Source organism: Heterocephalus glaber, unplaced genomic scaffold (assembly GCF_053883595.1).
Source record: "Heterocephalus glaber isolate CG9 unplaced genomic scaffold, H.glaber_assembly_v1.0 deba00001687, whole genome shotgun sequence".
In the NCBI taxonomy this organism is placed as follows: Eukaryota; Metazoa; Chordata; class Mammalia; order Rodentia; family Bathyergidae; genus Heterocephalus; species Heterocephalus glaber.
The window spans coordinates 21,046,666-21,063,131 of NW_028258412.1; the positions used below are offsets into that span (position 1 = coordinate 21,046,666).

A 16,466-nucleotide genomic window follows, 5' to 3' on the forward strand; every position below is an offset into this window, starting at 1 on the left:
AATTCCAAATTTTTTAAATCATCAAGTTTGTTTTTAGGAGGCTCTGTTTAAATGTGAAACAGGATGCATCCAAATGTTGACTCCTCTGTCTTCAGATGTGTTTTAGAAGACTGGCATCTCCCCCTGCCATGCGGTGTCCCCTGATAACCCCCACCCTGGGTCACCAGGAGAAAGCTCCAGCCTGTCTGGCTCTCCCTCCCACGAGCAGCCCACAGAGCCCCGAGCGAGGCAGAGAAGTGCCCTCCATGAGGAAAGGATATCCCTTCTGAGGCTGCAGCCCGGCAGCCAGCGGGAGTCCCACCACATAGCCAGGGTTGCCACTGAGAGGAACAGGCCTTGTGTTTTGCTGAAAAACAATGCAGAAACGCCCCCCACCATAATGCTCATTTTTATAAGGAAATGGCAGGGAGAAAATGAAATGCTTTTCATAATAAAATCTGGAATTACCAACCAATAAAAGAACCTCTCCCCCTACTCAGAACTATAAATATATCTGCTGAGCGTGGGAGTACATCATGCTGTAAAAGAACAAGCAAACATGGCAGGGAACCTTGTTCCCAAAGGGAGAAAGATGCAGGCCGGGCTTGGTTGAGTTACAAACTCCAAGCCCGAATGAGCCCTCTGGTCAGTACAAAAGGTTAGCTGCAGTCATACTGCTAAATTGATTTTGTCTCATTAAGAAGTTATGATTCTTTTTTAACTTTGCAGTTAAAACCTGGACAAAAGTGCTCCAACTTACCTGAATAAAGTGAATTTCAAATGTCTGCTGCAGGGGGATCGATGCAGAGCTAACCGTCCCCAGAAGCAGTGAGAGGCCCGCTCTGGTGATCTCGCCCGAGTCTGTATACGTAAGGCTGTACTTCACCTGGAAGAAAATGAAACTCCAAATGCACCAGGTCCCCTTACATTTCAGCGGCTGCATTAATAATAAATAAAAGAGCCATAAACAGCAAGTCCCTTCCCATTTCTTGCAGGTTTTCTCCATCCAAGCAGATCTGAGCAGCATTCCCTCAGCATTACCCAGTGGATGGGGTCATCCCAGCCTCTCAGGGCCTAACATATGTCACTGGTCTAAACAAAAGGTGATTGGCCCCGCTCCACAGAGGAAACGAGAGTCCCAACAAATACAGCCATGACAAGACTGGGATGCAAGTTGCTAGGTTTGTGCAACAAGTAAATAAGCCTCCTCTGAGAAGATGGCATAAAGGCAAGCAGGAGGCCAGGCCAAGAGTGGCGGCACTGTAGGGCGGCCCAGGGCCCCCTTTGGAAGGCATCCCCTTACCCCATACCCCATAAGACGGGCGGCTAGATTCCACCACAGAAGGATGGAGCTTAAAAGGCCAAGCTGGGCCCCCACCTCAAGCACAACGTTAGTGCAGAACCTGTTGTGGCCAGAACCCACAAGAGACGGCACCCATACGCCAGCGTCTTCCGGGCGGGTCCGTGTTTGATTTAGAGACTGAACGGTGATGGACTGGACAGTGATCGGGACCTGCGAAGTAAATAAGACCTGTAGCATTAAAGGCTCTACCCTACAACAGAGGCGACGGGACTCAAGTAACAAAAGTGTGAGACAACCCCAGCCTTGCGCAGTGGGGGAGGCGAGCAATACACTACGAAACACAAAGACAGGGCCAGCTGGGGCGCGGTGAGAGCATGCACCTCACATGCACGAGGACTGGCTTCCAACCCCAGCACCAAAACACCCCACAAAAAGCAAAAGATATTTATTTTATTTATTTATTTATTTATTTTTGGTGCCGGGGATCAAACTTGGGTCCTTGCGCTTGCGCAGCAGGCGGCAAAACCACTGAGCTATATCCCTGGCCCAACAAAAGATATTTATATGTCAGTGCACATATACATTCACAAAGAAAATACTACAGAAGGTCATAACCAACTTTAAAAGTAGATACCTCTGGGCTGGGGATTATAGCTCAGTGGTTCCCCCACCTGCCTCGCAAGCGCAAGGACCCGAGTTCAATCCCTGGTACCAAAAAAAAAAAAAAAAAAAAAGTAGATACCTCTGAGAACATCTGTTAGCACAAAAACTTTCAAATGAATGTTCATGGCTGCCAGGTCCTAATAGCTAAAAACTGCAAACAACCCGAATGTCTATCACTTGATAGACAAATAAAATGTGGTCTATCCACACAAAGGAATATTATTCACCTGTAAAAATGAAGCACAATACATGCTGCCATGTAGATGAATCCTGAAAACATGCTAAGTGAAAAAAAGCCAGACACCAAAGGGTACACAGTGTGAGAAATGTCCACAGAGACAAAAAATCGTGGTTCCCAGGGGTGGGGGACAGCCTGGGAAAAATGAAGAGAGACAGGTAATGGGGTTTCCTCTTCAGTGATAAAAATATTCTGGAATTGGTGGTGATGGTTGCATGACCATGTGAATGTACTAAAAGCCACTACACTGTGGGATGAAAGTGGTTAAGTTTGAGGCTGGGGATATAGCTCAGTGGTACAGTGCATGTTTAGCATGTGAGGCCCCGGGTTCAATCTCTAGCACCAAAGAGAAAGCACAGAGGTTTCCACCACACATCTACATTCACGCCCTCAGCCCTAAACACAACTCCTACAGATAAATCCACACACGAGCACAGCGTGCAGCCCCAGTGTTCTCAGCCATGGCCCTCACAAGCCCCTGAACACAGCATGACTCAGTGAAACACTTCTCCACACAGCCTCACACACACACAAACTGGCTCTCTCTGGGTGGGGCTGTGGGCACCATGGAACAGATGGCAAACAGTTAAAGCAGAATCAGGAAGCCCTGGTGACCCTAATGCTATTAAAGGACACTTGTCATTTGTGGCCATCAGCAGCAGCAACAAAGCAACAAGCAATCTTCTAAAGATGCCTGGGCCGCCGGATGAGACCCAAATCTGTCACACATGCTCCACATTTCAATTGCGGAAGCCACCCTTTAGAAAGGACCTTGACGTATCCAGTTGTTTATATTGATTTGGACTCTGCCCTCAGCAATGTGCCAAGCTGTTTTTAATTTAAAATTGGTAAGGACTGGGGGAGTGATGGGCAAGGCAAGTGGATTCCAAGTTCAAAGCCAGCCTGGACAACTTAGTGAGACCCTGTCTCGAAATAAAAAGGGCTGGGGCTGCAGCTCAGTGGTAGAGCGTTTGCCAGTGTGTGAGGCGGGGCCCTGGGTTCCATCCCCAGCACAATATATGTAGGGAACAAGGAAAGGGCACGTTACTAGAACCTCTGCAGTGAGTCCTAGTCTCCTGTGAGCCACGGCAGCACAAGGTGAATTAACTTATTATACAGGAAAGGTAGAAAAAATGAGACTTTGAGAAGGAGCTGAGCTTTGAGTCTGATCAGCGCTGCTCTGGGCGGCAAAGACGAAAGCCCCCGAGCCTGCTGCACCTTTTACTCTGTACATCGGGGGAAACATGTAACAGATGACTCAGGACAGAGAGTTCAGTACATCGGGACAAACAAGGTGTAACAATCCAAGAACAAGGAGGAACTGAGTAGATGAAGATTTGGTTCCTCCCAGGATGTCTTCAGCTGGTGTAAGCTTGTCCTGAAGCATCACAGCATCACCGGATCATTGAGGTCTCAGTTGTGACCAGGGGCCAAAATGGAATTATGTCTCAAAATGCCATAGCTGGGTTGTAGGCAGGAGAACTAGGCCTAATCAAATGATTTTTCCCTAAAATTATGTAGCTTTGCTCCCAACAAATATATACTTATATGGATACATACATACACACACAGATGTGCAATTATTGAAGTTGTTTCTTTAGAGATAAATCAGCAGTCCTTATGTATCTGCTCTCATGACTGAGAAAACCTGCAACTGTCCTTCCAGGTCAAAACCTGTCACAGTAGAATGTGACGTGGCTCAGTAACAGAGTGAGCTGTTGTGTGACAAGAGTGGCAGAAAGACAAAGCCAATCACTGCTGTGCCCTCTGCCCAGCAAGCTGTACCAGTGGCTGAAGAAGCCTTCAGGGAGCCCTGTGCTGTGAGCTACCGCACTGCTCCTTCACCTGACTCAGGGAGACCCTGGGGTCCTGGACAGTGCCGTCCCAGCCCCAGCAGAGGCTCCAGCGGTGTGAACCTGGCTGGTGACTGCAGGCTGCAGTTCACACGAGCTCTGAAACACCTGTCACTTGGTGTCATTGATAGAGCTGCGATCGCCATCCACATCTTACTAGCAGGGTCACGGGCATGAGGCAGTGGGACTGGTCTGCTCTCTTCAATGTCTGTTCAGTCATAGCCACCCCAGCCCATCCACTGGGAAAGCAGCAAGCACATTTGGGGCAGAAAACACTTTCCTGGGCAGATCAGCAGCCAGGGACAGGAATTCAGGGAAATCACAGCAGGCTTCCAGCAGACAGGACCCAAGTCCATATTCCTGACCCACTGACAGTCCCTGCAAGTTTTGTCTTTTTTTCTTTTAAACCTTGCTATTAGTTTACATGCTTGTCCTTCAGGGCATAAGCTTTGGTGTCACACCATCCTGAGGTGAAGTCCCAGTTGGCCACATCCTGAGTGAGCAGCTGCAGGAAGCACAGGGGATGTGTGTGAAGCTGGTGACACGGAGCTGTCACGCTTGAGCTAGTCTAGCATTGTGGCAAAGTGCACAACCTCTGGGGCCAGGCTGCCCACATCTCCATGCCACCTCTGCTGCAAGCATATATGACTCGCCTGCCCACGAGTGACCATAACAGGACCTGCCTCCCTCCTAGGACTGGTGAGAGGGTCCCACACTTAGGACAGGATGGTGCCTGGCACCCACTCTGTACTCCTTGGCCATACAGTCATTGCTCGTGACAGGTCTCCCTACCCTGACGGAGCTGCCCTGTCAGCCACTCATCACGTAACCCATGACCCACATGTGGGGTGCTGCCCCAAACAGAGGCCTCATGGGCCAGGTAGAAGGGATGCTGCCCCAGACATACCAGTCTGGAGTGGCAGAATCAAAGCTCGTTCTAGTGGCTGGAGGGACCTAAGGGCCCTTCACATGGCTTTCAAACTGGGCTCCTCATAGGGATGGAGGAGGAAGTGAGAGGCTGGGCAGGCAAAGGCAGCAGCCTCGCTCTGGATCCCACTGTGCTGTTGAGGTTGTGCTGGAAAAAGGAGCCAGGAACTAAAGCAAGAGCCTCACAGGTAAGGAAATCCAGTCACCTGGCTCATCCCTCTCCAATATCTCCCTAAACCTACATGTGTGCAGAGACTTTAATGAAACAATGGCAGCCTGTGTCACCGCTGGGTGTTTCCTGCATGCTTCACCACCTGCCTGCACCAGGCTTCTGCAGATAGTCACCTTCTGTTCATTCACCCAGGGGCTGAGGTGCCGGGCAGATGAGAAAATAACAAAGCTGAAGTTGCCCCTAGCCTGTTCCACAGGCTTTGGGAGACCACAGCAAGGCCACTGCCTCAGGCCTCCTTGGGGACTGTGCACAGGGTGCAGACCTGGAATAAGGGGCAGAGGACCCATCCACAGACACCTGGGCCTCCTGCCCACAGCCCAAAGACTCCCGGCTGGGGCGAGAAGGCCTTGGGCAGAACCCACCCCAGCCACCCCTAAGGTGCACACCTCCCACCCAGGGCAATGCCAGGAGTCTCTGCTTTGCACAGAGCATCCTGGGAGGCACCGGCCCTCCTGACAAGAGACCAGGGTGGCAGCAGCCATGCTCACTGTCTGTCAGGTGGGCTCTGCCAAGGAAGGAGGAAAAAGTGTGCAAAAGCTGGGGTGCAGCTCAGCAGTAGAGCACTTCCCCAGCATGTGCAAGGGCCTGGCTTCCATCCCCATCCCCAGCACCTCAAACAAAAGGGAAGAAAATGAGAAATCCTAAAAATCTGAAGTGTGATTCCAAAAAGGTCATCTATAAGGAGTTTCCTATTTCATACTTCTGCTCACTGTACCCCATTATTATAAATGTACCCGTCTCAAAGGGCTCAGTGGATTATAAACTCTTACATTCCATTAAGAAATACTCGGTTGGGCCAGGGATTTAGCTCAGTGGTTCTGCTGCCTGCCTCACAAGTGCAAAATCCCGAGTTTGAGCCCCGGTACCAAGAAAAACCAAAAAACAACTCTTACCTGTGTTGTTGAACTGGGCACCTAGATAAAAAGAAACCACAGCAAATTTTGTTAAGTACAACAAAGAGAAGCATTTTCATAGCTCTTTCAGACCTTGGCCAAAGGCTATACTCATTCTTAAAGATTTCACAAGGAGAACACCACAACTGCCTTAATCAAGGCCTGCCATCTGCATGTCTGCATCTGGGCCACTGTCACTGCAGTTTCCTTCTCTTTTCACTTCCTTCTGGTTGGAAGCACAACAGGCCAGCTCAGCCAGCTGGTGTCATGAAGCCTCTGCACCCTGGTGTCATTACTGCACATTGCCACATGGCCATGGCTGCCATACCGTGTGGGAAAGGGAGATGCAGCCCCCACCCTCCTGGTCACTCTCTTGGCACCTGTCTTCACAGGAGGGACACCATCCCTGGCCCAGGAGCTTCCCATGGGCTCTTCCCGTTTTCCTGCCAAGTGCCACGCTTTTGTCTCCAAGCACAGCCAAACTCTCCTGAAGGATCGATCTCCCTCCTCTTCCTGTCCTTCATTTCTTGCAACCTCATCCCCAGACACCCTTGAGCCATTGTGAGCCATTGTGAGAGGGGGTGAACAGTCATGTTTAGGGAGGTCTGTGCTGAGAACTTACCCAGATGCTTGAGATGCTGTGAGAAGCCAAAGTAACTGGAAGAACTCAGGCCCAGAGGGCTGACTTACAAGAAGAGAGGGAGAGAGGAGAAGGGAGGGAGAGGAAAAGCTGAAACTTCATTCTGAACACAGGAGCCCAGATGCAGATGGGGCCATGGACTGCCTACCCCTACACACCACACACACACCCCAAAAAAGAAATCAGAGCCAGGTGCAGTGGCACAGGCCTAAAATCCCAGTTACTCAGGGTGATCACAAATTTGAGGCCAGCCTAGGCAATTTAGAGAGATATTGTTCCAAAAAAGAGGCGTAGGATATAGCTCAGTGACACACTGCTTGCCTAGCATGCATGAGGCCCTGGGTTCAATCCCCAAGACCCCACACACATATACCAAAAGAAATAGGGGGAGGAGGACTTTGGACAATAATCTTGTTTTGTTTTCTTGAGACAGGGTTTCACTATGTAGCCCAGGCTAGCCTTGAACTTGCCGCCAGTCTCCTGCCTCAGCCTCTTACATGCTGAGATTATAAGTGTGCGCCACCACACCTGGCTCAACAATCATATTGTTTTGTTTTCTTGAGACAGGGTTTCACTATGTAGCCCAGGCTAGCCTTGAACTTGCCGCCAGTCTCCTGCCTCAGCCTCTTACATGCTGAGATTATAAGTGTGTGCCACCACACCTGGCTCAACAATCATATGGTTTTTAATCACTGAAAAACTTCTCCTCTTATAACATCTCTCATCTGTCCAGTGGGCCAGGCCCTTACTCTCTGATTCCATTGCAGCTGGAAAGAAGGGGGCTCCCTCGCCCCATGACCTCTTCTTCCTGCTCCAGAAATCCCAATTCCTATCTTTTCCTGACTGCCAAGTTCATCTGCCAACCAGACAGTGAATTTTATCTTCTTTTCTGGTCTGCTTCTGACAGAGAACTCTTTTGGGTTCTTATATGATTATTTCTGTCATATACATTGAGATGTTTTTATTATTTCTAAAGTTTTTAGGTTCCTGGTAAAGATTTTGTTTTATTTGGGAGACAGACATTATTGGTTACTATCAAAATGAATGAGAGAAAAAACTGAAAGAAAAATATGAGCTAACTATATAAAGATAAAGATTATTTAAAGAATTAGTTCGATAATCATTGATACCAAAGTCCTTGAGAAATTTCAATCACACAACTGAAATTATTCTATACGTCTCATACTTTAACAGGGCAAAAAGAGCTGGGTATGGTGGTGAACACCTGTAATCCCAGCACTCCGGAGGCTGAGGCAGGAAGATCACCCCATGTCTGAGGCCAGGCTAGAATAGTGAGTTCAAGACCAGCCCAAACTGTATGGTGGGCAAGATAAAACAAAATGGCACAAAGAATAGAAAACGTACCTAATGAATCAGTTCTACTTCAAAATAATTCTTACCCTCAGAATCACAGGGCTGCTGTAATAATCCATCCTAAGGGCCTCCATTTCTTCACACTGTTCTAAATTTATGCTTCTGGTGCACTTAACAGCCTGGTTCACCAGAAATGCTGGAATCATAATATTCCCAAGGGAGAAAAAAAAACACAAAGAAGTGTTTCAGCTGTCCAGTGGTAACTGTCATTTAGGTGAAACTGCAAAATAAGTTGTAACATGGATAGGCAATATGTTTGAAGTAGGGATTAAAAATTAGTTTTCAACTACGTATAAATTTCACAACTCAGAAGGCACAAAAAGATACGGAACAGTCTCCCCACAACTCCAGTCCTTGCCCCACCCAGCCTTCCCCACAGGCACCAGCAGGAAGTTTCTGGTGCCTCTTTCTGGAAATAGACTATGCAAAATCAAAGAAAATATGTACATGGAACCGATTATAAATTATTTTTTCCACTCCTGGAAACAAATGCGTGCTAGATATACTATTCTGCCACTTGTTTTTTCCACTGAACAATGAACACCTAAAAGCTCAGTCTGTCTCAGTACATGAAGAGCTTCTGTCCCCCCTTTTGAGGGTCAGTTAGTGCTCTTTTGGAGATGCAGCACCACAATTCCCCAGTCTCCTACTAATGCACACCTAAGGCTTCTCTGCCCCTGCTGTCACCAACAATGCTGCATCTATTATCTCGCATGTGGGCCAGCATTTCTGCAGGATCAACTCCTTGGGGTTCAACAGCTAGATGGAAGGACTCCATCATTTGTAATTTTGATACATAGTATTGGCAAACTGCCCCTCACAGGGGTGGCACTGGTTTAAGTCCCACAACTGTGGAGATGAGTGCCTGCTTGCCCACAGCTTCAAGTGTTTTGAGCGATGTCAATCTGACAGGTGAAAACAGTATCTCGGTTTGGTTTTATTTTCCCCTGTCCCCAGCATGTGCAAGGTTAAGCACCTTCTCAACAAAATACATTCCCCTCCTTTTTCCTTTTATTTTGGTTTGTTTTTTTGAGATAGGGTCTAGGTATATATTCCAGGCTGGCCTTGAACTTGCGGTGAGCCTCCTGCCTCAGCCTCCCAAGAGCTGGGATTACAGGCATGTGCCACCACACAATTCCTACTGTCCATTACTTAGCCACCACATGATGGGACTCTGGGGGTGGTCTGTGGCTCCTCTGTCACTCTAGAAAGGAGGAGCAGGGGGTGTGGGAGGCAAGGGAGCCCAGCAGAGCATGGGCGCAGGCTGACTGCAAGGTTCTGTCCCTACTCCACTACCCCATGAGTGAGCCCAGCAAGAAAGCCTCTGGCTCTCCATTTCCCCACCTAAACAGTGGAGATTCTAACCTCGCCTTCAAGGATCATTGTGAAAACCATAGGTGATTAACACAATGAGCAGCACATAGTAAATGAGCTCAATAAACGCTGGCTGGTGATGGCCTTAGACCTTCCCACACCTGGAAACATTTACCAGCTGAGAGGGCTGTTTTCAGGTAGTGAGCTGCTCATCACTCCCAGCATTCAAGCAGTGAATGTCTGTGGCTAGAAAGACTCCTGCACTGGCCGGGGTACTGAACTCCAAAACCTCTGAAGCCTCTTTCAACCCTAAGATTCTGTTTCTAGTTGTGAACCTGTTTAATCATGACTGCTCCAGATGTAAACTAGCTGCAAGGTCTCTTTACAGAGAGGAAGAACAGCAGCCATTCTTACCAGCAGGGTTGTCATCAGTGCACAGAGCCGACGTGAGAGGCGAAGGAAATCTCAGAAACGGATGTGGAGACGCCTCGGGAGCCTGCAGAGGAGCCCCGTACTGCAAACACAGTGTGCAGCCACAGTGAGCATTTGTCTGACACTTCCAGGGCACTGACCAAGGGCCATGCAGCACTGCAGAGGTCAAGGTCACACTGGTGTGCAAAAGCCAGGCGAGGCCTTGCCCACATGGAGCTGGGATCTGGCTGTGGCACCTTTACAGATGTGCTTGTGTGGGCACATGTCGCTCGCTGTGTATCTGGCAGGGGACACAAGATGCCAAGCGTGTGGCTCCACAGACAGGGGCTGGGGGCTGGGCACGGAGGCTGGACAGGTGTGTTTTACAAGCGTTAATCCATCGGCAGTTATGGTTTACATTACAATTATACAACTTTTACGAATCAGTATTTTATGAAAGAATGCCTTCTTTCCCTAAACCAAATCCCCCATGAAATTCTCCCATGACATTCAAAGCCCTAGTTTATAGCTATTGGCCATATGGATAATTTTTGTGAATTTGAAAGTTCACCCAAATGCCTTGGTGCTAGTAAGGCTGTGGGAAAACAAGTCTTCTCACTGGCTACAGCTGGGGAAAGTGCTCAAGAAACAACAGGTTTTGCACTGACATGGGAAGAGGTATAAGATTATTACTGAAAAAATAATTTTCTAGAATAATGTAGATAACTATAAATCCAATTTCTATATAAGTACATTTCATAGATGCATTTAAAAATCAGGACGATTACATCAGTATTTCACATGCAGGAGTCTGCAGTATGAATTTTTAAAATTTTTTTTGGTGTGGGGGTGTGAACCCAGGGCCTCAAACAGGCCCATCACCAAGCCACACCCCAGTGCCTGCAGGATGAATTTTATTGGAGACCAGGGACCTTTAGATTTTTACTCAGGCACCTCTATATTTCTGCTTTTAGAACCACTGCACAAAGTTGGGCATGGTGGTGCATGCTTATAATCCCAGCACTGGGGAGGCTGAGGCAGGGGGATCGCCATGAGTTTGAGGCCAGCCTGGGCTGCATAGTGAGTTCAAGGTCAGCCTGAACTACATAGTGAGACCCTGTCTCAAAAAAAAAAAAAAGAGTATATTTCCCTTTTAAAGACATACTTTTGACAAACAGTTTATTCAAAGTTATATGTTACATTTCGTTCTTTTTTTTTTTTTTTTTTTTGGTACTGGGGATCGAACTCGGGTCCTTGCGCTTGCACAGCAGGTGATGAAACCACTGAGCTAAATCCCTGGCCCACATATGTTACATTTCGATGCCTTACTCAGGGATAGAAAATAGTGCACATCTTCCTAAAGTTTATGAAACTAAATACAATTTTAAGACAAGCATCCAGCCAATCCACATAATGTTAATAGCAGCAGACCTCGAGCATTTTGCTACATCTCTTAAGGCTGAGAACAAAGAATTCTGCAGAGGCAAAATGTAAGCTTACCACAGAAAAAAATCCTATGTAATTTTCACAACTTAGAAACATGAACATTAAGGCCAGATGCGGTGGTGCATGACTGTAATGCCAGCACTTGGGAGGCTGAGGCAGGAGAATCGCTGAGAGTTCCAGGCCAGCCTGAACTACACAGTGAGATCCTATCTCAAAAAACCAAACATGGGCTGGGGATTTAGCTCAGTGGTTCCACTGCCTGCCTTGCAAACACAAGGACCTGAGTTCGATCCCTGGTACCAAAAACAACAACAACAAAAACAAAAAACAAAAAAAGAGATATATGAATGTTAAAGTTTTTAATCTATAATATCAATTCTAGGGGCCAGGGATTTAGCTCAGCAGAACTGCACCTGCCTTGCAAGCACAAGGTCCTGAGTTTGATCTCTGGTACCAAAAAAATTCAATTCTAAGACTTGGGAAAGCCAGCTTTGCTGGTACCATATTGGAAGTTAACTCAAGGACAAAGTATTATGACATGGTGAGTAGACTCACATTCTCAACTCACCTCATATTTAGTATTTGAAGCATCTGATTTGCTTGTAAAAGAAACATCTGCTTCTGCATTCGATGTAAAACCTTCAGATGTTTTCATCCACCTATTAAAACTGTTCTCATCAGGGACTTCTGGGTTAATAAAGGATAATGCAGGTTTATCTGTTTTAGAAAAGGTATTTTAGATCAGCATAGAAGGTGTACTACAAATGATATCTGTAATATTTCTGAAACAGTTGTTAGCACTAAGGCTGATATTTAAGAGTGTCTTTTTGCATGTTCACTTCTCCAAGGACTTCTGGAGGCTTGTTAAATAAACAGGATCCTAGGCCAGGCCTGCTTCTCCCAGTGGGAGAATAATGGTTTCCCCTGCCTACAGGTAAACAGCATAGTAAAAACCATGGAGAATCTATCACTTTCTCCAACCCAGGGAAAACATGCTACAGATGGAGGACCGAAGAGGCTGGTGTATGGCAGAGAATGTGACAGTCTCGGGTCAGCCATCACTTCAGGTAACAAACCACAGTGCACACACCTGTTTTCAATCACAAGAGCACAAAACCAAAATATATAAAGACATTCCAAGAAGACGATGAAGTTGGACAGACAAAACTATAACTGTGTCCCTGATCTCATATTCTGAGAGCACTTCACACTCACATGTACTTTGGATCGAGACACTGACTTGAGCTGATGCTCAGATAAAAATAAAGATCCGGTTTTCATGCAAATATTCTTAGTAAAAAGAAAAAAGAAAAAGGAAATAGAAACCACAGGCAATGTTCAAAGCTGAAGCTGATTTCCAACCATTATGCCAGGAAGAAATAAGGTGAAAAACACACAGATAGCTAGATAGATAAAAATCTGGATTCTTGTGTATGTCTACATAGTATAAAACTTTAAAACCAAGAAGTCAGAGGCAACTACATAGCACAATTACTTGTAAAGAAACTGTGCATGCCACAGATCTGTAAAGTTCCTTTCAGTTACCTGTAAAATGGCCCCAGGGATACACACTACACATGTACAGCCAAAACACAGAATTTCCTAAAAATTTAACTGAATAAGGCATTTTTCCATAAATTTTATTTTTATTTATTTTTTTGGTACTGGGAATTGAACTCAGGACCTTGCACTTGCCAGGCAGATGCAGCTCCACTGAGCTAAATCCCCATCCCTGTTTTCCATAAATTTTAAAGAAAAATTTTCCAAAGTTTTACAAAATACTGTCTATCAACACCAAACACTTACAGTTTGTAGTATGAATGCAGAAAATAGATGGATTGATCTGGTCAACAAGTTTAAATACCCTTTGAGGTGGGTTTGCTGTGAAATTCAATGAGTAGATGGCTGCTTTTTGAGTGCAGAAGTGGCTGTCACCCCTGGAAATTAAAAATAATAATAGAAAGTTTGAAGGTAAAAGCACACAGTTTTAGCAAGATTATTTTAAAATTGTCAGATGCTTGTACTACATGGAGGGTACTTCTGGAAAGCGATGTTAAAATAGAATCCATTGTTACTTAGTTTCTTCAGTGTTAAAATGTTTAGCATTTGAAAAGTTTTCCATTAGAGGAAAAAGTTAAGACAAGTATATTATTAACTTCTAAGGAAATCTTCTCAACCATGAAATATAGATCAGGGTATAATTTTGATATGAATGAACCTTGTAAACTCCGAAAGCATCAATTATATAAAATTTTGTAGAACTTTAGATTGTTCATAAGTACCCAGAATAGATCCAAAATTCCTTGTCTTTAGGATAAAGCTGTCTTCAAAAGATTGTGAAAATGTGCAATCATCTGTAAGATTCGAAGCTTAGACATTATGGTACAGTCAAGTCTTCTATCAACCCCAGATTAACAAACTCCAATCAATTTGAAGCATACATCAATATGGTATGAAGATACAGTTATAACAAAAACGGTATTATATTCTATATATTGCTTTAAAGCCTTATTCAATTAATACATAGTATTTCCCATGTTATCAAATATGCTTTTACAATATTATACTAAATGGTTTCATCATTGTGGTGGTACATAACTGTAATCCCACCACCCTGGGAGGCTGAGGCAGGAGGATCACAAATCTAAGCCCAGCCCAATTTAATAAAAACCTTGTCTCAAAATCAAAAAATAAAAAAAGAGGCAAGGATATAGCTCAGTGTAAAGGCTATGGGTCCAATTCCTACTACCTGTCAATCAACCAATCAATCAATAAGGCTTCATGATATACCAGCTTCTGAATACACCCCATTTTGGTTTACCAATCCTCTACTGCTGGTGTAAGTTGTTTCTAACTCTCACCAATTATACATAAAGCTATGATGACATCCTTGTACATATGTCTTTATAAATATCTCTTAGGACATATTCCTGGAAGTGGAATTGCTGAGTCAAAAGGTACATTATTTAAGGCTTCTGCAACATGGCCAAATTGCCCTCCAGAAAGAGTCAATGTCTGAACTCACTAATGCTGTAGTAGGAGTGCCTATTTCCTTGTACTCTTCCCAAGACTGGATATTGTCATTAGGTTTTTACTGTTTGGGCTGGAGTGGCTGGCCTTGAACTCACTATGTAATTCAGGCTGGCCTTGAACTCACAGCAATCCTCCTGCCTCAACCTCCTGAGTACTAGGATTACAGGCATGTGCTACCATGCCTGGCTATGTAATGAGACCTTTTGAAGGATTTTTAGCAAGATGAGTGACAAGTTGAGGTGTGAGCTTAAGAAGTGGAAGGGGCAGGAAGGGACACAAGGCCTCTAGGGCAGGAAGACTCAATAGAACGGGGCTCCTGACTCCGGCTGCACTTGGCCAGCCCTCTAGTCCTGGGGAGTATCTCAACATCAGATCCCGAGCCTCTCTCCAGTCCCACTGTTGCAGCCTGGGGGAAGGGAGGATGGGGAGCCATCAGTCCTCATCTGACACAACACCTTACTCTGGCACCAGGCTTGGCCTCTGAGATCCACTGTGTATGGTGCTGCTGAATTAGGTCAGATGGGACCACAGGGTAAAGTCTAAACCCCTCAGCACACACGTGCACACACACAGGATCCCAGGAACACAAGTCCTGCTCTCTCCTCCACATTCCTTGCATCCCAGCCCTTTCAGACACACAAAGCTGCCTATACCCTCCTTCACCCCAGGACTCTGGCCAACTGGCTCCCTTGACCCAGAACGCCTGTTGTCTTCCTCTGTGCTAACTTCTACTTGTCCTTCAGGACACCGGGCAGCACAGGTTATCTTTTCTAGAAAGCCTTTCCTGGCCTGGCTGGCTGAGTTGGACGCTGATCCTCTGAGTTCTCCCATGGCTTGGAGCAGAAACTGCCATGCATTCATCCATCTTCCTCAATCAACCATAAGCTCTTTAATGGCGGGATCCACCGAACTTATCTCGATGCCTGGTGCTGGCAGCAAGAGGTGCTCAAGAAAGGCATGGTGAGGAGTGAAGACTGCTTAGTGCACACAGAGAAGGCCGACAAGAGGCATGGGCCAGGAACCTCCAGGTTTCTGTCTGAAAGGCTGACCACAGAGGAAGTCAGAGGGGATACAAAGAATCATTTAAGGGTGAAGAGGAGTCCATTCATCTAGTCAACTCTTTTTTTCTTTTTTTTTTAAGTGCTGGGGATGGAACCCACGCTAGGCAAGCCTCCTACCACTGAGTTCCAACCTAGCCCTGTCATTTTTAATGAGGTCCAACTGGATGGCAGGGCCTGTTTTAGGCACTGCTGATACATGAAGAACATATTTCTCTTGTGCTCTTTTCTTGTGAAATTGTCATCTGATGGGGGAAGTTGATGATAGTTTTATTATAGACAGTTAAACTAGGCAGAAATATTATAGGCAGTCAGACAGGGTAGACCCTTGAGAGAGTCAGGACAAAGGTAAAAACACATTGAAACTGTGGCCAGAGGCACATCTGTGAGAGGCCAGGCCTAACATAAGTGATAACACCTGGTCTAATAAAGTCTAGATAAACTTCAGTCACCTCCAAATATGACCATGTAAACACAAACACAGACATCTTCCCCAAAATGTAAAACAAATTAAGTTGAAAAACCAAGACACCCACTGCATTTTGGATATTAACCTCGTATTAGATAATATTATTTGCAAATATTTATTTCCATTCTGTAAATTGTTTCCTTATACTCACAGAAGTTTTAAAGTTTTATATAATTCCATTTATCTGTTTTTTAATCTTATTTCCAACATTTTTTATTCAGGAAGTCATTGCTCAATTCAATGTTTGGATTCCTGATTCTTCCGAGAGTTTCATAATTTTAGATCTTGTGTTTCGATCTTCAGTCTATATTGAGTCCATTTTGAATGACGTATAAGGGTCCAACTTCATTCTTTTGCAGGTGGGTATCCAGTGTTCCCCACACCATTTGTTGAGGTTATTTTTTTCCATTGTGTAGTCTTGGCACCATTGCCAAATAATTTGGCCAGATATTGAAGAATTTATTTCTGGGCTCTCTATTGAGTTCTCCTGGTCGATGGGTCTGTCTTGATGCCAGCACCACATTCTCTTAATTATTGTTGTTTTGTAGCATGTTTGAAGACAGGAAGTGTGAGGCCTCCAGTTGTGTTGTTTCAGGATTGGGTTGGCTATCTGGAGTCTTTGAGGCTTCATAT

General features: G+C 45.6%; 2 protein-coding genes across 9 annotated transcripts in view; one reads left to right on the top strand and one right to left on the bottom strand.

Moving 5' to 3' along the window:
• Nucleotides 1-949, top strand: part of Hvcn1 (hydrogen voltage gated channel 1) — a 34,581-nt gene extending 33,632 nt beyond the window's left edge. Inside the window, exon 8 of the mRNA XM_087198342.1 lies at nucleotides 709-949. Within this exon, the coding sequence (XP_087054468.1) occupies nucleotides 709-747 (39 nt within the window). The 3' untranslated portion in view covers nucleotides 748-949. The remainder of the gene's footprint in view (nucleotides 1-708) is intronic.
• The window catches only part of Tctn1 (tectonic family member 1), a 43,938-nt gene that overhangs the window by 15,157 nt on the left and 12,315 nt on the right, over nucleotides 1-16,466 (bottom strand). For 6 of the 8 annotated variants that reach the window (XM_087198340.1, XM_021257494.2, XM_013071787.3 and 3 more), the window contains 8 exons: nucleotides 13,080-13,210; nucleotides 11,842-11,990; nucleotides 9,831-9,930; nucleotides 8,129-8,238; nucleotides 6,089-6,109; nucleotides 1,358-1,492; nucleotides 740-865; nucleotides 261-346 (listed from right to left, as the gene is read on the bottom strand). In XM_087198340.1, the coding sequence (XP_087054466.1) occupies nucleotides 261-346; nucleotides 740-865; nucleotides 1,358-1,492; nucleotides 6,089-6,109; nucleotides 8,129-8,238; nucleotides 9,831-9,930; nucleotides 11,842-11,990; nucleotides 13,080-13,210 (858 nt within the window). Of the gene's footprint in view, nucleotides 1-260; nucleotides 347-721; nucleotides 866-1,357; nucleotides 1,493-6,088; nucleotides 6,110-8,128; nucleotides 8,239-9,830; nucleotides 9,931-11,841; nucleotides 11,991-13,079; nucleotides 13,211-16,466 lie in introns of all 8 variants that reach the window. The other 2 variants (XM_021257493.2, XM_087198341.1) reach the window with 2 other exon arrangements.